Source organism: Suricata suricatta, chromosome 7 (genome assembly GCF_006229205.1).
Source record: "Suricata suricatta isolate VVHF042 chromosome 7, meerkat_22Aug2017_6uvM2_HiC, whole genome shotgun sequence".
Lineage (NCBI taxonomy): Eukaryota > Metazoa > Chordata > Mammalia > Carnivora > Herpestidae > Suricata > Suricata suricatta.
Window position 1 is genome coordinate 8,424,173 of NC_043706.1, and position 25,772 is coordinate 8,449,944.

Below are 25,772 nucleotides of genomic sequence, written 5' to 3' on the forward strand. Positions count from 1 at the left end.
TCTGACCAATAATTAAAGCTTTCTAAGACTTGGCTTCTAAATCAGTAAACTAAGGCTAATAATAATCTATATAGGTAGGTTACTTTAAGAAGGAAAAGATAGAATGTGTACAAAGCAATCAGTGTGGTTTCTTGAAAATAATGAGCATCTGATAAATTGTACTGTGGTTATTATTATGCAGTCTTGAAAGAAAAGTACCAGCAATTTTTGGTGTCTGATCAGTGGCTGCCATTGTATCGCTATCACTGGGCTCATTGCGTCCCGTTGGATTCACGTGTGTTATGTTGTCTGAATTATAATCCCTTAACTGTGGGCTCCCTACAACCAGGAAGGCAACACTAAGCCACCTGGTTTCAAGAGGGATCAAATTCACAAGCCAGATCGCTTTCTGGAAGGTCAGAGTTCATTCAAGAGGAATATGCCCAGGTTATGACCTCAGCAATATCAATCAGAAAGCAAACACACAGAAAAAATATCTTATTTGCCACGAGAGGGGCAAGATATTAATCAGCACATGTGGTAGCACACAGTAGAACATCTGATTACCTCATTTCAAAAAATTTTATTTTAGATAAAGACCACAAGCAAGAAGGAGAGAGGGGCAGAGGGAGGGGGAGGGAAGGAGGGAGAGAGGGAGAGAAGGATAGAGGGAGAAGGGGAGAGAGGGGAAGGGAGGGAGAAAAGGAGGAAGAGAGAGAGAGAGAGAGAGAGAGGAGAGAGAGAGAGAGAGAGAGAGAGAGAGGAGAGAGAGAGAGAATCCTAAGCAGGTACCACTCAGCAAGGAGTCCGACCGGGCGCTGGACCATGAGCTGAGCCAAAATCAAGAGCTGGACACTCAACCAACGGAGCCACCCACGAGACCCAGATTAACTCATTATTACCAACTGTCATCACATGGTTAGAATGGAATGAGAAAAAGTTAAAGTAAAAAGTTTTAAAGTATGAAAAACCCATGGTATACAGGAGGCACCACAAAGTACTGGGCAGGTGGGGCGCCTGGGGGCTCAGTCGGTTGAGCATCCGATTTTGGCTCAGGTCATGATCTCATGGTTCGTGGGTTCAAGCCTCACGTCGGGCTCTGTGCTGACAGCTAGCTCAGGGCCTGGAGCTGCCTTTGGATTCTGTATCTCCCTCTTTTTCTGCCCCTCCCCTGTTCATACTGTCTCTCTCTCAAAAATATATAAAACATTTAAAATAAACCCAAAAACAAAGGACTAGGGGGACAGGACAACGGGCATGCCCTGGAAGAAGGCATCTTACGGATACTGTATGTCAAGCCACACAGGGTATCTTTATCTTGTGGGTAATGGACAAGCACTACAGACTTTAAGACCAGGTAGGATTGTTTCAATCCTGTTTTATCTATTGTTTCGACCTCCATCCATATTTAATAAGTACTGCATAAGCTTATCATTATGTTTCTTTAATTCCAGGGTAGTTTTCCAACGTACATGTATGTATATATGTTTGAGGTACTCTTTGTCTGCTATATCATCATTTAAAGTTAATCTCCTATTTCTTTTTTATGGCAGCAATAAGTTAAAAGTAGGGTTTGTAGATGTTCCAAAGAACACATCACCACTTGCCTGTCTGTTAAGGATTAAGAATTCTCCTTCCCTTCCTTTTATTCACTACTCATTTATTAATTATCTATTATATAAAGGGTTACATATGATGCTACACTTTTTAAAGTAGGCTCCACACGCAACATGGGGCTTGAACTCATGACCCTGAGATCAAGAGTCAAATGCTCTCCTGACTGAGCCAGTCACGCGTCCCTAGACTCCTGATAAAACTTTAGAAGTGGATCCTATGTTAACTCTAATATGCATCTTCTTTTTATTTAGGAGACTAAATAAAAAGTAATAGCAAGAGATCTAGTTTTCCACATCGTACTTTAAAAAATTTTTTTTTCATGTTTATTTATTTTTAATTTTCTTAATGTTTGTTTACTTTTGAGAAAGAGACTGAGTCTGAGCAGTGGAGAGGCAGACAGAGAATCCAAAGCAGAATCCAAAGAGGTGTCAGCACAAAGTCTGATGTGGGGCCTGAACCCACAAATGGTAAGATCATGACGTGAGTCGGAATGGGATGCTTAAATGATTGAGCCACCCAGGCATCGCTGATATTTATTTTTGAGAAAGAGTGAAGCAGTGGGGGGGACAAAGAGAGAAGGGCACAAAGGATCCAAAGAGGGCTCTACGGTGACAGCACAGAGCCCAATGTGGGGCTCGAACCCATGAACTGTGAGATCATGACCTGAGCCAACGTTGGACGCTCAACTGACGTGACCGTACAGATGGCCACACACCATCCTGTTAAATAAGGATGAGAAGAACCACCAAGACCAAGGTGTAAAGACGCTGTCAAAGTATCCAGGGAAGGCTCTGAACGCTCTTATTTTCGAATGGCACGGGTCTTTGACACTTGGCACGCCTCTGCTTGCTTTACTTGCTCTACTTTCCTTTGGCCTGTACTGTACTGGCCTGTCTCTCCCTTGCTGTACTGTCACACGCTGGGTTACTCCCAGCTTCTCACAGGCACAGGAGGGAGTGGCTTTCTTTGGGACAAACTCTCACCCTTGAAGTTCATTTACTTTGCCATCTTCTGTGGCCTCTTCTGACCAGAATGTTAAGGCTTGAAAGTTCAAGGCTATAAAATGGGCTCTAGAATTTATTTTATGAAGAAGCCCTTCCTTTATTCATTCTTTATTCACTCATGTGTTGAACCAACACTGAGTAGGGTACATCCAGACATGAATATGACAAGGTCCTTGCCTTGTGAAGGTGACAATGTAGGAGGGAAGGCCAGCGCTGTAGATCTCTTACAGCACGAATTTTAGTTTAGCTTAATTTAGTTTTTGTGGTTTTTTTTTTTTTTTGAAAGAGAGAGAGAAAGAGAGGCAGAGAGAAAGGGGGACAGAGAAATTGAAGCAGGCTTCGGGCTCTAAGCTGTCAGCACAGAGCCCAACATGGGGCTCGAACTCACCAACTATGAGATCATGACTTGAGCTGAAGTCACATGCTTAACCAACTGAGCCACCCAGGCGCCCACAACAAGAACTTTAAAAAGGTAACACCATGACAATCAGAGCCTGTTGTCACCCTAGCCATATGAACTATGAACTATCTGTGAACTAAACATCGGGTGTTTCCCCCAGTAGAGTGAAAAGCTATGTTCACAGCACCTGCTGTTGATGTGTAGAAGCTCTCCCGGAGCACCTGCTGGAGGTAAACAACTCCAGCACTAGCATCTGCTGTAAATGTAGCATTCCTTTCTGCAACCTTCAAATTAGCTGAAGTGCTGAATTTACTCCAAGAGGTACTTTATTCAGTCATTGCAGAGTCAATACATGATTTGCTCTTAGGTTTACTCCCTACGTGAACTTCTCTGATTGTAGCTACTCTGGTTCCCTTCATTCTTGATAAGACTTTCCTCAATCCACACATCTAGCATATCGCCTGGTGTACACCTCACATCTGCTGCAAACCTCACATTCATTGCAACAGCTGTTACCGTAGCTGAGTTTTACAAAGAGTCACTTGCTTTTTTTCAGGTGTTGAGTCAAAGGGTTACGTATAAATGGACATTCCTGCAATTTATTTTTAAGTAGCAAATCTTCACTGTCCAAAGTACCGAAGTTAACCTATAAATCATATACCTTTACTAGAAAGATCTGGCTAGGAATATGTGAATAACAAAATTGAAATTGCTAAATTTCTTTCATTAAATATTTATAATTAACAATCAGATTGCTACCAAGTCTGTTTTCAGCGTTTCTCAAATACGTTCCTGGTATTAGGGAGGCTTTTTAAGCACAACTTCAACAAGTATAGGCTTCGAACCAAATCAACAGAAAACAATCTTTTAAATCATTGAATATTCATTGGGATTTATGCATCAAATTTTAGCAGCAATACTTGCTTTTAGATTTTTGGAATGTTATTTTTCTGCACAAACTAACTGCAAAGAACACAACCGATAAAAATATACGCGACGTGTTTCTATAGTTTGCACATGATTTTGCTACAGCAGTTATTGGATTTCTTATCCATAACTATGGGTCCGGTGAAACTATTTTGTTTCTCAAATAGCCATCATGGATCCCAGCGTGCACTTTTTCATTTAAATGGTTGTTTGCTTGTCTGTTTCCGGCTCGTACTTACCGTGGCATTTGTCATGACTATCACTTCCTTGTACATATGCCCATTTTTCTAGCTTAATGGTAAGCTCCTTGCGGGTGAGCACCTGACCGAGGCAAGAGATACAGATGTCCCCAGGTGGCCCCCCATGAACCCAAACCCTTACTTTTCCACAGTGACCCCAAGAGCCTCAGGAAGAAAATAACAATCTTTGCTTCTACTCCATCCCTCCAGAACCTCCAGACAAAGGGAAGAGATTTCACATATCCTCAGACTTCCAGCCCAGTGGCCTTGCGGACGGGGCCAACAGCAGCTCGGATAACGTGTCTGTGACAGGTCGCAATGTCTTAGCACTCCGGACGCAGACCAGGGTGCTGAGTGGGGGAACCGAGGTAAGTTCATGCAATGGAAGACTGAAGAACTGCGAAGAAGAAACAAAGAACTCTGGCGTGAGGGCTAGCACTGGAGAAACTAGCAAAACCAGGGCGTGCACAGGGTGACACAGGCGAGGGTTTGAAATTCTCGACACACTCTTACTAACGTGAGACTAGGAAAAAAATGTGCAAGAGGTTTTCAGTGTGACTCATGGGATGACGCTGAGGCCGCCCCTTTGGCTGGACTGGTTTGTGTCTGTGTCAGCGTGGAAATGGGGTGCTTCTCCTTACCTCCAGATGCTCCAAAATATAGGGGGGATTCGTCATGCCAAGCCTCAGCATGGCTCCCTCAGGGACCACTTCGACCAGCTTCCACAGCAGTGCGGGGAGGCTGGTGCCAACGTCTCGGCCGTAAGCGCCCGTGTCTTCACTGGTCATCCAGATCTCACAGACGCCCTCTGCGAAGCGAAGGAGATAATTCACAAATCCAGTAGAGAGCTGTCGCCTTCATCATACGGCTGCTCCCTCCTTTTAATGCAGTATCACTCAACACCATTATGCAGGCGGCCGGGGTATCCAACTGCAGAGATAACGCAGCCTACCCCGTGGTGGCACTGGGTTATTAAGTTCATTTCTGAACACCAGAGAGTTACCGCAAGGCTGTGAATTATCAGTGCGTCCTATGGACTGATTAACATTCACAGCCAATCAGTTCAACCATACTTCCTCCGAAGCACTCTGATCAGGACGAAAGCCACAATCCCCTCACAATGGACACCTATGTTACTGAGCACTGTAAGCCTTGGAACTGAAACAGTCACTCCACAGAACTGGCGGGGGCAGGACTCAACTCACTAATCAGCCTGTGACCGACCCAAAGAAAAATGTCAAGTGTGGTTTATGTTTAACTCACAAATTATTAATTATGAGATAACTCAGTTCTCCTGCAGTAACTCCTCTAATTTGTTTTCTTTATTCAATTAAGAATCGAATGCACTGTATCGCTATGTTCAAAAAAGTTGCTTGCTGTATAAATTAAGTATTTGGGTCGAAAAAACCTGTTTTTTTTAACCTGTTTACTGACAGCTGGCATCCTAGTTTCCATTGATCAGACATCAGGAGAAGGTAGACAATTAATATATGTTTTGTTGTCACTGTTACTACAAAGAATCCCAACTTCAAATATTATGGCCTACAATAACATCCTCCCAAAAATCAAAAAGAAATACTTCTGGATAACCTAGTATTATTTAAAATGTAGAAAACAGAGTTGGCAAGAGCCACCCAGGTTTTCGGAACCTTTCTGAAAGCATATTCGATTAAAGGATCAGCCTATTTTAAAAGGCCAAGCAATTCTCACAAAGCTAAGAATAACAGTCAAATAGCCCTGTGGAACTTGTTCACGCTAAGGTGATTTGTGGCTTCAGAACATACCTCAGCACATACACAAGGCCCGCAAAGACAAGAGCCTCATGCGAAAATATAATTTGCCAAAAGAGCCTTCAAATTACAATTTTAAATTGTCTCTAGTTGATGGAAGAGAAGAATTTCAAAAATACATTTAAATATTCTGAGCCAAGAGCCACAAGTGAGACACACAGACGACTTCTAGGTGAATGTGAACTTACAACCTAAAGGAAAAGAGTAAAGATCTTCTCTTTGTCCACAGAAATGGGCAAATAGACATGAAGGTGGGGTCCCCAAGAACTATTCTTTCCTTTAGGATAAGAGATAGATTTACTTTGTCAAAAAAAAAAAAAAAACACAAAAAAACCAACTAGCCAAACCACATAAAAACATACTCACATTTCCCTATTGGTCTATCTTTCTGAGCGTTGCACATCCTCACTCACACCCACACAATACAGAAAATACAAGAAATAAAATGTTAGTGTCCTGATATTAAAGACTCAATAACTTAGCATAGAGGACAGGAGGTGTTAAAAAAAAAAAAAACTCTATTTAAAAAGTTGGAGATGTTTTCAGTATCTGCAAATCAGTAGTGTTAGGAATATCAGGGTTTTCTTTACCTAAATGTAAATGTGCAGCTCCAGAAATCAATAAACAATGCTTAGTTTTAATCATTTAATAAAAGATTTTTTTCTTCAAAAGAAATAGTCTCTTCAAAAGAAAATACCTATGTGTAGTCTGACAGTTTTATAAATATTCTCTACATGGAATCAATATTTCCTTTTCTTTTTTTTTTTTAAAAGAAGGGGTTGCAATTAGTGGTATCATCTTTATCTTAATATTACATATGCCATGAGACACTGGACTCCGACAACCTTTTTTTTTTTTATTTGTTTTTAATCTTATCACAAAATCCACTCCAGGAAAAGACATGGCTAAGTAACAACATAAACGGATTTTAAAACACTCTGAAAGAGGTTATAAAAACAGGACATTATCCATGATTTTCCAGTTACTGGCACTTGAGCAACACAATATGAATATTTTAAAATGAACAGAATAATTTTAATTTATAATTTTTCCATCCAAATGGTTCCGTGTTACGCCTTATGTAGAGAGAGCGCGTTCCTGGCACGGTGCCTTGCTGTTGCTAGATGAATACAGACGAGGGAAAATCACTATGAATAGGAATGGGAATAACATCCACGCAGAAAACAGCAGCCAGCTCCTAAAGCCGCCTAGGTGGGGACCAATAGCCCCCTGGTGGGCTGAAACTTCAAATTAAATCACATAAAGAGGAAGCAGCTGTAACACTAAATCAGCAACAACAGGAATAATGGTCTTGATGTCTCCAAGATCAAGGCTGCTAAAGCGCTCTCTATAATAGCAACCTGGTTTCACACACAATGGGAGAACATGTGCAAAACGGGAGACGCCTGGACGTTGGCAGGACTGGGTCTTGCCAATTCAATCCAGACATTTGTCAAAGAGGATTCTGCTCTTAATCAACGAGAGAAAGTCCGATTGCACAAGAATTCTGATGAGTTCTGATCCTCCAAGTAGGATGTAGAAAGTCATTTCCTACTAAGGGTGAAGCTAAATGCATAATCCCCATCCTGACGTCCTGTTCTCTGGGCAGTCTCGTGGACTGTCCAGCCGGCTTGCTTAGGTTGCTTAGGAATTCACTAGGGACAGTGAGGGCGGCCATCTGTGATCACTAATGGATGCGGGACACGGGCACGCTTCTATCTGCACACGTAATTGGCTATACTTATGGACACAAGGGCTTGCCTAAACAGCTTCAGTCCTTAAGGACTACAGTCCTGTGCGCATTCATTTTTGGTCTATCATTCATTTATGAGGCCCTTCCCTACTATGTGCCCAGCATCCCTTTGTGACAGATACGGGTTCATCAGCAGATGTCTGTGATCTAATGCTGGCTATTATCCAGGAGCTGGCGTGGGGACATGAACAGACACTCCTCCATTTCGCACACATGCCTCTCCGTGGTGGCGGAGGCGGAGGGTGGGGTACCGAAGATCACAGCCTCAGAAACCAGAATGAGAGGGGAGCAGGGCTGGCTCGAAGTGAGGATGAAGTCAGCCCCAATGAGATAGGCCCAGTCTGCACTGTAGCAGGGACTCTGATGAATGCATGTCAGAAAAACAAACACACAAAACTAAAAAAGAGACGCGAGCAGGAAGAGCTCAGATAAGAGAAGTGAATGCCCAGCAGAAACTCCCAGGCCTGCAAAAATAAACACACAAAAAAGGAAAGTGGTAGGTGGAAAAGTGGGAGACAGGAATTCGCTTTTTATAAGCATCGAGGAGAAGTTTCTTTTTTTTCCTAAAACTGTTCATCTATCTTGATTTTTGTCTGTTTTCCTTGAATTATTCATTCTGCCTTTTCTAATGAACATTAGGTTCTTCAGCTCATCTACCATCCTTTTGTGGTTGTTAATTCTGGGGGGAAAAAAAAGAGCAAATACTAGGAAGAAATGAAATACATCTTACCAGGGGAAATCCTTTAAAGAGTTCGGTTGCAAAAATCCGTTATCATTTTACCCAAGTAATTCTGGATCAGTCTATAGTTGAAACACACAGTGTGCCCCGCCCACGCCCCAGCCCCCACCCTGAAAGCAAGAGCTGGATTCTGATCTCTGCTCCACAGTAATGTGAGATGGCGGAGGACAGAAAACTGAGAAGACATGAAGGTTAACGATAAAAGAGAGATAATATCCTCAATAAAAGAGTCTCACAACAAAGAAAGTCCTTTTTGAAAAATCATACTTTGCCAAAACTCAATTTCAAAATATCAGCACTCAACTCGTCCGATGCACGGGCCCCACTGCAAGACATGAAACTATGGGCGAAGACGGAGATCGTCTGATTGGAGAAGTGATTGTTTTTTTCCTCCAGTGGCTCTGCTTTATCATTGGGCAAAATTTCTACAACACCAAGGTGTTTATTCCACTGGGAGGAGAGTCTCAAAAAGTAAGGATCACAGAAATCAGACAGTGTAAACAATGATGAATGGAGTCGAAAGCTAAGGAGCAGCAGATACTAAGACATGACGCAAAATTTAAAACAGTCACCTCAGAGTCTGCTCAATGTTTCTTCTTCAGAAACACGTACCCTCCCGTCCTGTCCCCATATTACTAGTCTTGCTCCTCTCAATTCCTCCCCCTTCTCCATCCCCATCTTCAAAGGCCGAGGCGGACTAGGAATTAAACATACACCATGTTGTATTTATTTAATACGTACTCAATTCTCAGCTCTTAATTCCTGAGGCGCTCTTTTAAGGGTGCCGGGGCATATTAATTGGAATTTTATGGGTTCTTTCTTCTTCAAGAAAACCTTAGAAAACTGAGAAATAAATATGACCCTCTGTTTAAGCATTTGAAAGGGTCATGGAAATTTCTTCAAAGGTGATGTTTTGAAGTAAAAATACGCACAGGCCTCCTCCGTAGTTGACCTAGTCACTAAATAGTGAATTACTCACTATGACTTGTTTGGCCCCTTGGACGCTCAAGGGTTTTGGGTTTCCTATTCAATTAAAAAGAAAAAAACAAAATAACAAGATGATTAAAGACAGCACATAACAGGTCCTACCATGGCGATCTTTTACATAACAATGATATACCACCGTCAGAGATCCAATTAATAGGCCACCATAAAAGACAGATATTCTTCAACTATATCACTGTTTATACTACTTCTGAAACTTAAAAAAAGTTATCAGTGTCTTGAGCTGGTTTTTTTGGTTAATTTTTTATTTTGAACAAAGTCACATTTACAGGAACGTTTTAAGAGTAGCAGTACATGAATACCTGCACCGCCTTCACTCAGACTCAGGAATATGTGGCCATGATTGAGAGCTTGCTCTCTGGGCACCTGGGGGCTCAGTTGGTTGAGCGTCCAGCTTCGGCTCAGGTCATGATCTCACAGTTTGTGGGTTCGATCCCCACGTCAGGCTCTGTACTGACAGCTCAGAACCTAGAGCCTGCTTCTGATTCTGTCTCTCTTTCTCTCTGACCCTCCCCTGCTAATGCTGTCTCTGTCTCTCAAAAATAAATAAAACATTTTAAAAAATTTAAAAAAAAAGAGCTCGCTCCTCTCTCCACATGGACAAACATCCATGGTCCCCCCACCCCCCTGTGGAGAATTAGCTGTAGACATTGTGGCACTTTCATCTAAATATGGGAGCATGCATCTTCTTAGACCAAGAACATTCTCCGTCATAATCACAGTACAATCACTGTGCTTGGCCAACCTAACACTGGACAACTCTCACTGTAACAGAACTAAATTACTTGTATTTCTTTGTGCAAGTCTTGCAGCTCAGGCCTCTGTGCTTTAGCATAGGTGGTTCCCTCTGTCTAAAATATCTTCTAATCTTCTTTGCAATAATGAATACAATTTAACAGGACATTTTCTTGACCACCCAGACTAATTTAGATGCTCCTCTCCTGTGCTCCCAAGCATCTCCTGCAAAATTTTGTATCGTGATGCATTATAATGCTTGATTTGTTGGTTTCTCCAACAGGATGTAAGCATCGCCAGGAAGAGATGCAAAAACCTTACTAATACATACATGCCTAGAACCTACTACAGTGCATAGCATGTAGGAAGCACTCAATAAATTTTGGTTCCATATACATAAGTAAACACATACACATATATGAATATACATGTATGCACACACATAGAGTGTGTGCAAAGGAGTCTAGTGGATTCTGCATCAGGCACTAAGGAAATGCCAAGTTAAATTTTCCTTGGACAATACAGAAATGCAGCTCAAATGTGGCCAAGTAGGTTGCATGGTCTCTTAACTTCACATAAGATTAGCAGTCTTGCTTACGGAGCCCTATTATCAGGGCACCTGGGGAGCTCAGTCGGTTAGGCTTCCGACTCTTGATTTCCACTCAGGTCATGATCTCACGGTTCATGAGACAGAGCCTGTGTCAGGCTCTGCACTGACCATCCAGAGCCTGACTGCAACTCATTCACCCTCTCTCTCTGCCCCTCCCCTGCTCATGCGCACACACACACAAGCTCTCTTTCTCTCTCTCTCAAAATAAATAAATAAGCATTTTTGAAAAAGTTCCCTATAATCCTATAGTGATAGCTAGACAGCACAACAAGTGAATACAAACTATTTTCTTTTACTTAAAAGTGAGATTTTCCACTTACAGGTAAGTGCAGATAGATCGATTATCCATGAACCAATTAAACTTCAAAATTATCTTTTTTATTGCTTTACTAACAAGAGCTAACAGTATTTCAGAGCATCCTGACCTCTGCGATTACAGTGCTACCCAGATAAGAAGTTGTTGACACAAATTGATAATGTTGTCGCTACACAAAAACACCCCGTTTAATTTATTTCTTTTGAAAGGTCACCATCAGAGAGAATCCTGTTTATTTTCATACTTCTACAAGAATCTGGAAATAACGGAAAGCTAAAAACAAACTGAACACCACCAAAGGATGACACATCTGAAAATAAGGCCTCTGACTCCCCAGGCTCCAAAATTGGCAATGAGCCTCAATGAGGCAGATTAAGTTTATCCCATTAATGCCATAGTGTGTTTTCTCCATAGATGGGCTTCTCTAATGCCCCTGGAGAGAACACAGACCACAGTAGCTATGGATGGGCCCTCTGATATTTTAGCAGGAGAGGCAAGGAGATAATTATATTGTCTCTAAAAAATTTTTTTTAAAAATCACAACAGGCTCACCTCCCAGCAGTACAAACATTACATACACAGAAGGAAGCAGGAAGAGAAAAAGAAAATAACTAGAAGCCTACAACACAGCATCCTGTTCATAGAAAAGATTAATATCAGGTGATCATGGTGGTAGATAGAAATCTACCTAGACTCCAAGATAAGTTAACGAGTTACAGAGTAGTTTAGAGCATAAAGGAAACAAGAAGCAAAGCATTTTGTGTTTTTTTGGATCAGTGAACTCAATTACAGCATGAAAGACAAACAGAACTTAAATTGTAAAGGGACAGAATCTTTATGACTGTTTTAGGGTCCTAAAGGTCCTTCTCCAAAGTGAACTCCACCAAATCTGCAAATAGGACCTGGAATTCTGTGGTTACAATGGAAATTGGACTTTGAAGGTGCAACTCATAAATTAATAATTTCAAGTATTTAAACAGCATATATAGGTTTCTACTTTCCTCACATTCTTATAATCAGTTTGAAGGTGCATCAGGTGTACAGTTTATGTCCTAATACAAATAAAACACCATTTATTCATTCCCCCTCCCCCCTCCCCCTCCCCCTCCTTCTCCTTCTGCTTCTGCTTCTTCTAGCAAGTACTTGTTGAGTATTATTATGTGGCAGACCCTGGTCTAGATCTTAAAACAAGGTTTATGACCTCATGAAATATACACAAGTGAGATACAATAATACTGTCTAGTACAAATACATGCTCTAACATGTTTGAAAGCAGGATAAAGAATGAGTAATAAAGCGGTGGGGACATGACATTGCTGTTTTTGACAGGGAATAGTTGAGGAAGACTCAAGAGGACATGAAACCTGAACGCATCAAGGTGGCAAGTGAGTCACGTGCATCACCCTTCTGGAGGAAAGGCACCTGAGGCAGAGAGAATATAGGATATATTCCCAATGAACCATCAAAGGGGTCAGGGTGGCTGGGGTGGTGTGGGAGCAGAGTGAGGTACTTGTGGTGAAGATAAATTATAAAATGGGGGCCCGTGGTGACATAAGTTGTTGCAAGAGGTTCAAGCTCACAAAGCAGAGCTAAGGGAACAAAAATTACATGTTGATAACCTATTCCCTGTCATATGCGATGAATATGCAATATGTATATCAGACTTGCTAGTGAGAGCTCTCAATGACTCTGTTTTAAGATATTCTCATGTTTAAGCTCATGAATATTCAGCCATTGCAGAATTCGCAAATCACTATATTTGGTATATAAGAAACAGGAAAAGGAGTAACAGATAATGTCACTGTCCAGCCTGTCTAAAAGAAATTACTTTCTTTCACTCTTTTTTTTGGAGGGAGAATATATTACAATAGACTAAAATGCATGAAATCAGACTCACAAATTTAAATAGAAACAAGTAAAAGGAATCTGAGACCATAGCCCACTTTTGCTTCTTAGTTGGTTGCACCTACATGGAAAGGGAGTGGTGTCAGTATCTTATCTCTTCTGTTTCTTCTCCCTTCGACAGAGCCTAAGTATCAGGAAGGAGCCCCGCTCACTCTGTATCGCCGACACTGATGTCCAACAAACCAACATCGGCCACAAACTCAGACGGTCTTCAGTGTTTGAATCACTGCTACAATTTCTGAAGGAAGGACTTCTTACGAGGCAGAAAAAGGAAAGGAGGAATTTATTTTCCTTAATTAAAGAAAAAAAACAGGCTCACCTTCAAGAATCTACTACCCACACACCAAGTAACTATAATGATAAATAGCATATTTCAGATAAGTCTGGCTCTTTTCAGCTACTGTAATTGGCAGCTGGGTTACTTAAAATATTCTTGTAAGTGTTTTAAGTGTGCCCTTTCCAGGTCTGCTATCTTTGAAATAGGAAATTATTTTTTTTTCTGATGAAGAAAATGTAAAAAAAAAGGTGTGGAGTGAGAGGCAGTGGTGAGCAATGTTTCTACCTAGTGAAAGAGTAAGGTGTAACTCTATGACAAAAAAGTATTTAAAAGTTTGAAAGTTTTATGGAGAAGCTGGTAGTTATGACTTAAGGAGAAAAGAATAATCAGAAAAGGCAGATCTGGTACATACCCCATATAGCAAAGATGCAATGATCAGCTACCTCTTCAATTTAAAATTTCAAAAAACAAAGTGCTACAAACACTTGCAGGTGGTAAGCATGCTTTTAATATTTATTACAACAAAGTAACATGTCAACCAATAGCCACTTCTGTAAGTTGATCAAGCTATGCTAATCGAAATTATATCCACTAATAGGTGTTTCAGTGGAGGAATGCATAATATCAAGTATAAATCGTGAACTCTGGTTATACTGATGACAACACAAAATTTTAATTAAAAGGAAATACAGGGGCACCAGGGTGGCTCACTTGGTTAAGCGACCAACTTTGGCTCAGGTCATGATCTCAGGGTTTGTGGGTTCAAAACCCACATCAAGCTCTGTGCTGACAGCTCAGATCCTGGAGCCTGCTTCTGATTCTGTGTCTCCCTCTCTCTCTCTCTCACTGCCACTCTTCCACTCCTCCTTTGTCTCTCTCAAAAATAAATGAACATTTTAAAAAAGTTTTTAAGGAAATACAGTGAGGCCTTCCATTTCTACACAAGGAGTCAACTATTAAAGGAATTGCCTCAATGCTAGAAGAACCAAAAAACCTGCCAAAATGTACAGAACAACCATCAGACAAGCAACAACAGGCAGTTCAGGACTGTGATTTTTGAGAGGAGCAAACGAGGTGAGTCCTATGGTTACCCATCATACTTCCTGGAGCATTTTCTAGGCCACAGCGCAGAACAGGGGGCAGCGATCAGAGCCCAGGGATCTTGTTGAGTGGAGAAGAGAGAGCTTGAAGCTCAGAAAGCTACAGGACAGGTTAAATATTATGGGGGAGAGAACTGCACACAGACATGGACCTCCAAAGATCAGCAGAGGGCTCCCCTTGAGGTTCGGGAAAGAAAACTAAAGGCCAAGGCTGGGGAAAGAACCACAGGAAAGTCATAAACCAAACAAGTCCTAAAAGTCATGTAGGACCAAGAATGGTTTGTGTTCCTAGAAGCCAAAGAGGATTTTAGAACACATAGAGTATTTTAAAACACAGAGAATCCATAGGAGGCTATTTGCTTTAATGGCTAAGGAAAATTTACATTAAACTAGGAGCTGCTCTAGACCTCCAGGAGCCGACCTTAAAAGAAAGTCTCAAAAGATCAAAGTAGTTTCAAATAACTTAACTCTATGAACGAACAAGTCCAAAACTCTTTAAAGGAAAATAATCCAGTGCTCAACAATACGAAACTCAAAATGCCTACCATCAAAACAAAAATGATCAGGCACTCAGATAGGAAAGAAAATACTATGTTTATAATGAGGAGAAACAACAGTCAATAGAACAGAGTCACAAAAGGCAGAGAGGATGAAATGAGCAGACAAAGTTAAAACACCTATTGTAAATGTGGCCCATGTGCTCATAAATTGTGAATATGATGAGGAAAAAAAGATCTTAGAAAAACATCCTACTGCAACTTCTGAAGATGAATTTGAAGATCTAGTGACAAAAAATATGCAAAATGAAGCAAAGAGAGAAAGAGCTGAGGATAAGAATGGAGAGAGCAGAATACTACCAAACCAAATAACACATGCATAATTAAATGCCCCGAAATAATGGCTGAATTATTTCCAAATTTAAAGTTTTATTGTGATAAGTTAAACGTGTACATTTGAACCCTTGAGCAACCCACAAGCAATCAATCAAGAGAGGTACAGCTTATAAGGCATTTGTGAAGAGAAAATGGAATCACATAATACTCAATCCAGAAGAAGACAGGAAAAGAAGAAAGAAAAAATGATGGGGTTGATAATGAACTACTGATGAAATTATCAGAAAGATACACATGGGAGGGAGGCTTCAATGGTCTCTTTAATTCTTTATTTTTTTAAAAAAGTCTGAAATGAATATGATAAAACGTTAAAATTTGACACAGCTAGTTGTTTTTTAAACTGTGTTAGTTTCTAACTAATGGTGATAGTTTTGTACATTCTGGAAATGTTTTATAATTTAAAATGTGACTGACAAGTAATAGTCCCTGTGATTAAATAAATATTAGTAAAGTCCATCTTTTTCTGCTTTGTAAAACACTTGAAAGAAGCTAAATCAACCAATGAAGTCAGTGCGTCTTAATTTAAGTGGTTCTATCAGCATAATCAAGTGCAATGACCTTTATTAAATTCTGCTCTGTGAGGCTAATCTAGACAGCTAATGTTCAGTATTTAAAAACAGAATGTTAACGCTCCTCTAGCCTAAGGGGAAAATGTGAATGGCATTTAAAAATACTTCCGGGGGGCGCGGGGAAGGGGTTTAAAAAATGATAATTTCTTGCCATCAGGAAAGATAAAATATAGTTGTCTGCTGACACTGATGACCACAGCAAACCAACAGCCCTCTTGACCGCATCCTTTTCCTGCCCCAATTATTCCAACTCAGGGCTCTCCAATTTGTACCCAGATATGATGTAAGACTTCAATTACGTTGGACTGGAGAGTAGGTGAGGGTCACTTTTCTCCCTTGTCATGGTCCATCAACTGGCCAGTCACCATGGTTCACTGAAAACAGATTCCATCACATCTTTTTTCCGTTTAGGGTACTGTGCCTAACACAATGCATATTAGGTCAATCAATCAATGTATTTGAATAACAAACACAGAAGATAATTGTAAAAGTCACAGTCCTCTAGTTGGGAAATGCAAGACTTCATCCACTTTGTTTTATAAACAGAGACTCTGAAGTTCAGAGAGATTAAGAGGACTTGCCCAAAGTTATACAATAACCAGCAGGGGAGCAGGGATAAGAATTAATCTCTTCACTTCCACGGAAGGAACTAGAACATAATACTTTTTACGCCAATTCAGTGACTCAAAGACAACACCTATGCAATGCTGACTATAATTATGGCAACATGACAAGTACTAACTAAGATCTCAAAAGAAAGAAAGCTTTAGCAGCATTAGAAATAAGAAATGACTGAAGAAAACCCAAACAATGCATAAATAACATATGAAATGCATTAAGAGTCTAAGCCTATACTATCCAATGCGATGGCCAACAGCCATTTGTGGCTATTGGACACTTAAGATATGATAAGTCCAGACTGACTGTGCTGCAAGTGTACAAATCTGAAGACTCAGCATGAAAAAGGACATATATATATACACGTATCTATGTGTATATATTTGCACGGTTTATATAGTTCACAATATTCAAAATTTACCAAGATCATCACTCTTTTTAAAACTATACTTAAAAGTTTCTTGAACCCTTCCTTAACTTCTACCACCAAAATATATGTTCAGTAATGTAGTCTTTTACTACAAATAGCATTTCAAGCATTATACATTCAAAGATCTACAAACTGGCCCCAATTGTAAACCAATATTTACCTCCTAACTTTAAAATAAGGAAACATAGAAAATGGGTAAGATATGAGATTCATCTACTGTGAACCAGCACGAGTTGGATAGGAAACTTTTAAAAAGCTGCTAATTTCCAAGTCTGATTTACATAGCTTTTCTTCTCTGAGAAAAAATGAAATATCATCACCCAAGGACGCACACTAATTTAATAAAAACTAACATTTACGATGCCGATAGCTCTCCATGAAACCATTACAATAAAACTATCCACCTTTCCCTCCATTCCTGCAACCAACATATTATGGTCGTATTTTCTAACTATGGAGAAATGAGTTTAAAGGAAAACAGAGTACTTGTGGTAACCGCACTGGCCCAGACTCAGCCCATTACAGTAAAATTATTGTTATTTTTCTAAGTATCGTGGTTACATTTTTTTAAATGCTTTAATTTACCTGTACTAAGTTTGAGAATCTCTTCCAGGAAATACCATTTAAATATTCTACAAAACCTTCATGAAAAAGATGTATATTCTGTAATCAGAAGTTCCCTCATTCTTTTCCGTTATTTCACGTGACTTCAGCTGGTTATGGATGAAGGTGAGGTCCCAGAGAGGGCCTCCTCATAGTTTGTGTCAAAGATGTCCGCCAGTCTCCATGCAGAGGAAGTGACTCGGTGACAACAGCAGGAAGGTAGAGCAGACAAAATGGAAAAATGGAGAGAAGTATCTCTTTCTAATTTACTACATAATTTATTTCTAATTAATGATTACTGTATACTGCCTCTCCACTTCCCCCCCAACTGGAATGAAAGCTAAATAAAACTGAAATTTTCATCGGTTTTGCTCACTGAGGAACCTCCTGAGACGTTGCCCAATGGCCAAGGCCAATGTGGAACAATCTGAGCAATAATATTTGTAATAAGAGTAATGGAATGTGAAGCAAAGAATAAAATAAACATCCATGAGTCCATACTTACATAAATAAATAAATGAAAAGGCACATATTTTCCTGATAATATAATTGAAATTACTAAATGTAGGAGGAAAGATAGAAAAATCACTTATTGGCAAACATCACAGTAATAATTGTTGGAGGTAAGAATCATCAATTGTTGGAGGTAAGAATTATGTTCAAGACGGTAGGCAAGAATTGGTACAGAACAAGGTACTGCATAGGCTTGAAGTTTATCTCCATAAGATACTTTCTGAAAAAAATAATAACTCCACAGGGGAGAAACTTGGCAGACACCAGCTTAACTAAGTGACAAAAACTAAAACCATCTGTAATGAGACATCTCAACATCATGTACCTCGAGGACCTGAAAACTGCCCAACGTCACTTCAGTGGTATTCTTGCCAAAAATACATACTCTAAATTTAATCATGCAAAGGCATCACACAAACCCAAATTGAGAGAGCGTCTACAAGACAAATGGCCAGGACATAACCTTCAAAAATATCAATGTTCTGAAAGATGAAGGAAAAGGAAATGTTCCATGTTGGAGCTTAAGAGACTGGGGAGACCGGGTAACCATTCGTCAGTTGGCTGGACGCTGGACCAGCAAAGGGACTTTAGTGGGACAATGGGTAACATTCGAATAGTGTCCGCAGGTTACACAGGAGTGCTATATCAATGCTGGTTTTCTGGTACTGATCACTGTACTAGGGTCATGTAAGATATGACATATGAGCAAGGTGGATGAAGGCTAAGTGCGAACTCTGTACTATTTTTGCAACATTATTGTGAGTCTGGATGTATTTCAAAGTAAGACTTAAGAAGGAAGAACATCAAAGCAGGGTACTGGTTACCAGGAGAAGAGACTGCATATGTGAAACTTTAGCTTACCGACTTTACTGCAGACTCTTTAGGTAAAGGTTAAGTAGGTCAAGCTCAACCCAGTGTTTGTCAAACCAAAATCAAGAGTCTATTTCCCTCACTGTTGAGTAAAGCTTCTTAATTTAAGGTAACTAATGTCTGAATGCTTTTTAAAATGATCGCTTTATTTATTTTTTATTTTATTTTTTATGTTTTATTTATTTTTGAGAGACAGAGAGAAAACATGAGCAGGGAATGGACAGGGAGAGAGGGAGACACAGGATCTGAAGACAGGGTCCAGGCTCTAAGCTAGCTGTCAGCACAGAACCCAATGCGGGGCTTGAACCCATGAACCGTGGGATCATGACCTAAGCCGAAGTCGGATGCTTAACTGACTGAACCACCCAGGTGCCCAAATGATCACTTTATTTAAAAATACATCAAATAAATGCTTTCTTCTCCAAATAAAAAATTTCACACACTACATTAAAAAAAAAGGTATATACTGTATTTGCAATTAGAAATGAAATAGACTACCTTCTGAAAAGTTTAGGGGGCTGCTATGCCTCCACCAAGTAGTACTTACAAGTAGTCCCCACACATAGACAAAACTGATGCCACACCTATGGAAGACAATTCGAGTAAACAAATGTAAAGAAAAATTTTAAGTTAAATATTTACAAAATAGGCAAGTATAAATGTAAGGAATCGATCGGGAAGCTTTGAAAATGGGAATGGCAGCATGCAATGGCAAAGACTATGCTATACTTTTCTGAGGTCTTAAGCTTAGACGTAACAAAGATAAAATATATTACATCTATATTTATTGTTATACACATGCATGGACACAAAAGACGAAACTCTGGGATGAGATTCAGCGGTGTAAAGGAATCAAAAGACATTTAGATCTGAAAAAGAATCCAATCGCTGGCAGGCTGCCAACATGCTCTTCCCCATACGGGGGCAGGAAGCAGGCTGCGTGTGCGGTTTGAAGAGTCTAGATGTGCACACCATGCAGGACCGCCGGAATGGCCGGGGGGTAATGTGCTGAGATGGACGGGGAAGAGTGTCGGGTTCCCTATCAAATCTACCATAATTTAGCCTTAGAAAACTGTATGTCTCAGAATAGTTATCAGAGAAGACCAAAATTAAAGAATATTCCTCACAGATTACAAGACTTATTAGAAGTCATTAGCAATAATGAAAAAAGATGTTACACAACTAATCTAATAAAAAGTACACATGAGGGGGTCCAGGTGGCTCTGCTGGTTGAGCGCCTCACAGCTGGTCCTGGCTCAGGTCATCATCTCACAGTTCATGGGGAGTAACCGGGCTTGGGATTCAGTCTCCCTGTCTCTCTGACCCTCCCCTGTGAGCTCGCTCGCTCTCTCTCCCTCCCTCTCTCTCTCGCTCTCGCTCTCTCTCTCTCTCTCTCTCTCTCTCTCTCTCTCAGAATAAACATTTTTTTCAGTATGTATAAAAAGTGAATTAAATACACAGTTTTTTTAAAATTGTAGTAACTTATGCTTTAAAGATCTATCCAAGTAGAGAATGAGAAAGGGAAGTTCACAAATGAAAATAATCTGCAGAAAATGATCTTGGATTCCCTCTTGGTCAACATGTTATCTGTTAACATGTTATTCACAGTAATTCCACAAATATTAGCTATGCAGCATGTGCCAGGCACTCTGCCTGAGCGGGAAGATGAGCAAGGCACATAAACCCTAACTGACAGCAGTTCTAGAAGATAAATGGACAGTACACACCCTTCAAAAATATCAATGTTACTTGATTATTTAGTCTTGTATCCCAAAAGCACACTGTCTAGTCATATAGCAACAGAGGCAGCTTATATTGAAGAAGAAAAAAAACAGGCTTGGGTATATTTAAAATAAAAAAGATTGAGGCGTCTGGGGGCTCAGTCGGTTAAGCATCGGGCTTCAGCTCACTTTAGGTCACGATCTCATGGTTTATGAGTTTGAGACCCACGTCGGGCTCTGTGCTGACAGCTCGGAGCCTGGAGCCTGCTTCTGATCCTGTGTCTCCCTCTCTCTCTCCCCCTTCCCTGCTTGCACTCTGTCTTTCTCTCTCTTCTTCATAAATAAATAAACAGTAAAAATAAAACAAAACAAAACACAAGCTTTGACTGGGTGTCTATATCTGAAATTGTGCTCCCACCAAGACATGAAATGCCCTCCAGGCCCAATTCCAGAAACACCTGTCACAGCCGCTGTGGTGTGCCAAGCAGGTACGGTCCCGTCTTGTCTGCTCTCCCACACATGCTCTCCCATCCCTGGAGCTGTGCGTTTATTTATTTTACCGAAGCCCCTTGAAATATTCTATTTTAAATCCACTTTTGATCCTTCGTCTTTTCAAACTACTGCGATTAGTACCACAGTCCACATAATGCTCTGAACATTACTGGTATTCAGTAAATAACAAACCAGCCTTACTATTAAAAAAAAAATTAAAATGGAACAATGAACCTAGATTGGAGAAATCCTTACTGACCACAGAACTGCTGTGACACTAAACGCTATTTTACTATAAAAGGCCCTCAAATTATAAAATATGCAAATTACCTTTATGCAAGAGATGTACCAAATATTCTAAGACTCAGAGTGCTTAAAAATATTCACCCAACTGGGATGATTTCAGATTAAAGAAAATAAGGACTGTGTAATTATATACACTTACCTTGACAAATAGAAAGCAATCTGTGATTAGAACATAGCAATTAGTTACAAAATGCTTCACATGGATTTAATTACCCATCAGTCTACATGTAGCTTAATTACTTTTATCTTATTGCGTCGGTACAAGATTTCTGCCTGAGGCAACTGCCAGTCAGATATTTATAAGGCTTCCTGACTTTACAGTGAATACATTATAACATTCAGGCGAATGTGCTAAAGTCACAGTTACAGAGGCATTCTTAATGTTGAACCAGTTTTAGTTCATAAATATCTCATCCCTTTCTGAGAGTCAACTACCATCGACCACTGGTTCACACTGACAGTGTCACCTTTTGGCTAAACAACGCCGTTGACATAAACATCACCTCTCTTTATTCTAATCCCGTAAGATTCAGAAGGAAAGACCAAACAAGTATCTTACTGCCCCAAAGCAAATGGTACAATATTCTCTTGGGTAAAGTAGACACTTAAATTCAGAAAGGTGACCCTCCTTCAGGACAGAGGAAGGAAGTCCTTTCATTCAGTGTGACTCGCTGATTTTATATTGGAAAGATGGGGGCTTCATGGGATGCATTTTTTGCGACTCAAGGTGGGAAGTGTGGTCTTCCATCGGTCTCTCCATAGGTAGTTTTGAATTCAGCCAACCACGGCTTGATTCCTAGTTCCTCTGACTCCATGTTCTGGGGCAAGTTGACATGGGGATACAGAATAATCATTTCACATAATTTCATATAACCATTAAATTCAATAATAATTTAAATTCAGTAACAAAAAATATCCGGTAGCGGGTCTGGCTCACAGGAAGTGTATAGTGAAAGTTAACGCCGTCGGTCCGGTTTCCCAAGAGGAGCCCTGTGAGGATTGTTAGGAATTCACCTGAAGAGGTCTTTGGAACTAGGCAGAATCATTCTCGCCTCATTTTTAGGGCAACATTTCTAGTGCTGGTTGGGAAGTTAGACTCTCTAAGAAGTGAGGGTTGTCAAGACTGGAATTTGGAGTTAGCGGAATCTAGTCTAAGCCTGCTTACAGACACCGAAGAAACTCCCTTTTGCTAAGGATGGAAGGTCTTTGGGCCGGACTCCATTTACAGAGATCAAGAGAAGCTTTCTTTAGGGACTACAAGGTATCAGGATCCCTCTGTAATTTTTTTTTTTTTGACCCTCAACCAGAATTTCTTCTGCGTCTGCTTAAAGACAAACAAAATTGACAAGAAATTAGGTCTCAAATGCTACTGTGTTTGAGAATCACCCAAAGCATGTTAAAAATCCAGGGGAGAAGGGTGGGCCAGATTCTGACGGAGAAGGTCTGACATGTCGGAGGCCACGCGCCTTGGCTCAGGTTATCGGTCCTGAAAACCACAGAGAAACGCTGGGTTGAGGGCCCTGAGACTGCACAGCCACAACTTAAACACATTCAGTTACAAAATCCTAAGAAAGGTTCAAGGAAAGATTTCACACCTTTACAAGACTTTTAAAACTCCCTCCTTGGACTAACACTCACGCTATGATTTCCTATTTCCTGATTACTAAGCCCCAAGAGGAATAGAGCCTCCAGAACAAAACGGTCCATGTGTCGCCGTGCTGTACAGAAAGACACACAGAGCTGGGAGAGGAAGGGACACAGTGGGACACGATGACAGAGATGCTGTGGTTACGTGTGGGTGTCTAGGGCACAAAGAACTCAACATGTGGGGCTAATTCACACTACCAAATCAACCCCCCGAAGACTGCGTGAATTTGTGCTCCTTCATTTGTGAACTTCAAAGCAAGCTGTACACGGCAGTTGTGCAAAAAACACCTGGAGGTCCCTTCGGGTGAGGGAATGTGTTGTGTTCACATAGATGCCTCCAAGCTCTTTGCACAAGGGCTGCTGCACACGGGAAGGACTGAACTAATACTTGCTAAGGGAAGGCAAGCGACCATGGGTAAGAAAGGATGGAAATACCTCAAACATGTAACTTTCTAGGCAAGAACAAATTTAAAAACAAAAATGTTCCCCTATTTCTGTGGGTAAGAAATTATTTTCTAGAAAGTGTTCTAAAGATGACCAGATGCCAAAGAGAAAAAGACAACCACACCTTTTAAAATGGAACTTAATTGCACTTAACCCTTTCTAGGTAACTGGCCCAAGGAGTTCTCCCCCAGCCAAGGTAGACCAGCTGTGTTTAGAGACAGCCCGAACCCGGTCCACCAGCCTGTGACCACGAGCACGTTAATATCTCCTATGTCTTGTCTGTAAAATGGACACAGTGACTTGGGATCATTATAATTTGAACAACAGATTTTTTCCAGGAAAACTTTCCAGGTGCACAGGACCTAAGACCTGGGGCAAAACCAATGATCATATATAGTTTCTCCTCTATGCTGAAGTGACTCCAAAATGAGTGGTACCTAGAAAACCACTACATGCATCTCAATGAATGAAAGGATATTCCTGCTTATCAGTGTAGCACCGAGGATCATGTGAGACTACGCTTTAGAGCCGACCTATAGAATTCCAGCTCTACCGTTTACTTAGGGAGCCTTGGGTGAGTTAACTAACTACATGTCTCTGAGCTGAGATTTCCTCAGCTGTGAGATGAAGAAAATTATACTCACGCCTCATGGGGTCGACGTCAAGATTAAATGAGATAACCCACACAACACAATTCCCATTCACCAGGCACAGGGTAAACAACAACTCGGGCAACTGTTATTACTGTGTGAGACACCGAAGTCTTCATGAGGGGATGCGGACCCAGCTCAGGTCTCAACATGGGTTCTGTTTGCTGGACCAGGGGCCATTGCCTTTGGAAATTGGAAATGACAATATGTTTACTAAGGCGTTTGCGTTACTCTGGAATTTCCATTTGGAGAAGAAAACTACTTCTCTGATAGTAAAGTTACAATAAAAAGGATAATTGTGGCATAGCCTGTTCAGACCTATATGCAGAAATTGCCCCATTTGCAAATGGGAACTACCCAAGCACAGAAATAGAGCTTTATACAGGGCTTTAAAAACAATCAAGTTAATTAAAAGAAAAAAAATACTTTTTATAGAGTTCAAAAACAAGTTAATTTTTCTCGAATTCACATTTATAGTGTTAACAGTCAAGGAGTTAAAAAAGCAGTGAAATAAATGCTTAAAACCACTTCAACTGACTTCTCTTAAATAGCTTTCATTAGTTTGGTTTGAGTCTGCTTTTTACCTCATTAAGTGTTTTTAAAATTAGATTTGTTGTTTTAATGCAGCTTTTCTTGGCACTTTTTGTCAAGAGAAAAGTCCAGAAATCACTTACACTTTTGACTCAGAAAATCCAAATCGACTTGATATAGAAATTTCCTTCTAAACCAACTCTCAGAAAATAAGTCAAAATTAAAAGGAAATAGAAAATAGACCTTCAGAGCAGTCAAAAAGCGTAAACCAGGAGCTGACACCCTTAAAAAACAAATCTGTCCAATCTGAGCCTTGTCTCCTTGTATTCTGGGGTTCTGAAGAGCAGACGTGAGCATGAGTTGATCCCCGGATGATGTGATGCCAGGGGTCTTCAACAGCCTGTCTGCCAGTGGGGGAGGATACCCTGCCACTGACCGCTGAAGTGGACGGGGCGCATCTTCAGGGCTGCTGTCCACCGGCAAAAAGTAAAACTGAAAATAATAAATCAGCCCCTCCCATGCCTGCTATAAAAATTAGCCAAAAAATCCCCACAAAAGCCCTACTTTCATGATTATGGAAATAAAAGAATAAGGCAAATAAAAAGAAAAAAAATACCACCACAGCCACTAATATCAAAATATAAAAAGATTATTAAAAAATTAAGCAGCATCTGGGTGGCTCAGCCAGTTAAGCGGTGACTCTTGATCTGGGCTCAGGTCATGGTCTCATGGTTTATGAGATTGAACCCCATGTGGGGCTTTGTGTTGACAGCCTGGAGCCTGCGGGGGGCTCTACTCTTTCCCCCACTCTCTGCCCCTCCCCCAGCTGCACATTTCTGGGCTCTCTCAAAATAAATAAATAACTTAAAAATAAAAAGAGTAAGCAAGATTAAGATTAAAAGGAAACATACAGGGGTGCCTGGGTGGCTCAGTTGGTTGAACATCTGACTTTGGTTCAGGTCATAATTTCATGGTTCGTGGGTTCGAGTTGTGCATTGGGCTCTGTGCTGACAGCTCAGAGCCTGGAGCCTGCTTCAGATTCTGTGTCTCTTTCTCTCTCTGCCCCTTTCCTGGTCACGCTCTGTCTCT

The 25,772-nt window shown here is 40.6% G+C and overlaps 1 protein-coding gene across 6 annotated transcripts in view; it reads right to left on the minus strand.

Moving 5' to 3' along the window:
- The window catches only part of CDKAL1 (CDK5 regulatory subunit associated protein 1 like 1), a 646,364-nt gene that overhangs the window by 253,270 nt on the left and 367,322 nt on the right, over positions 1 to 25,772 (minus strand). For all 6 annotated transcript variants that reach the window (XM_029944073.1, XM_029944074.1, XM_029944076.1 and 3 more), the window contains one exon: positions 4,808 to 4,974. In XM_029944073.1, the coding sequence (XP_029799933.1) occupies positions 4,808 to 4,974 (167 nt within the window). The remainder of the gene's footprint in view (positions 1 to 4,807; positions 4,975 to 25,772) is intronic.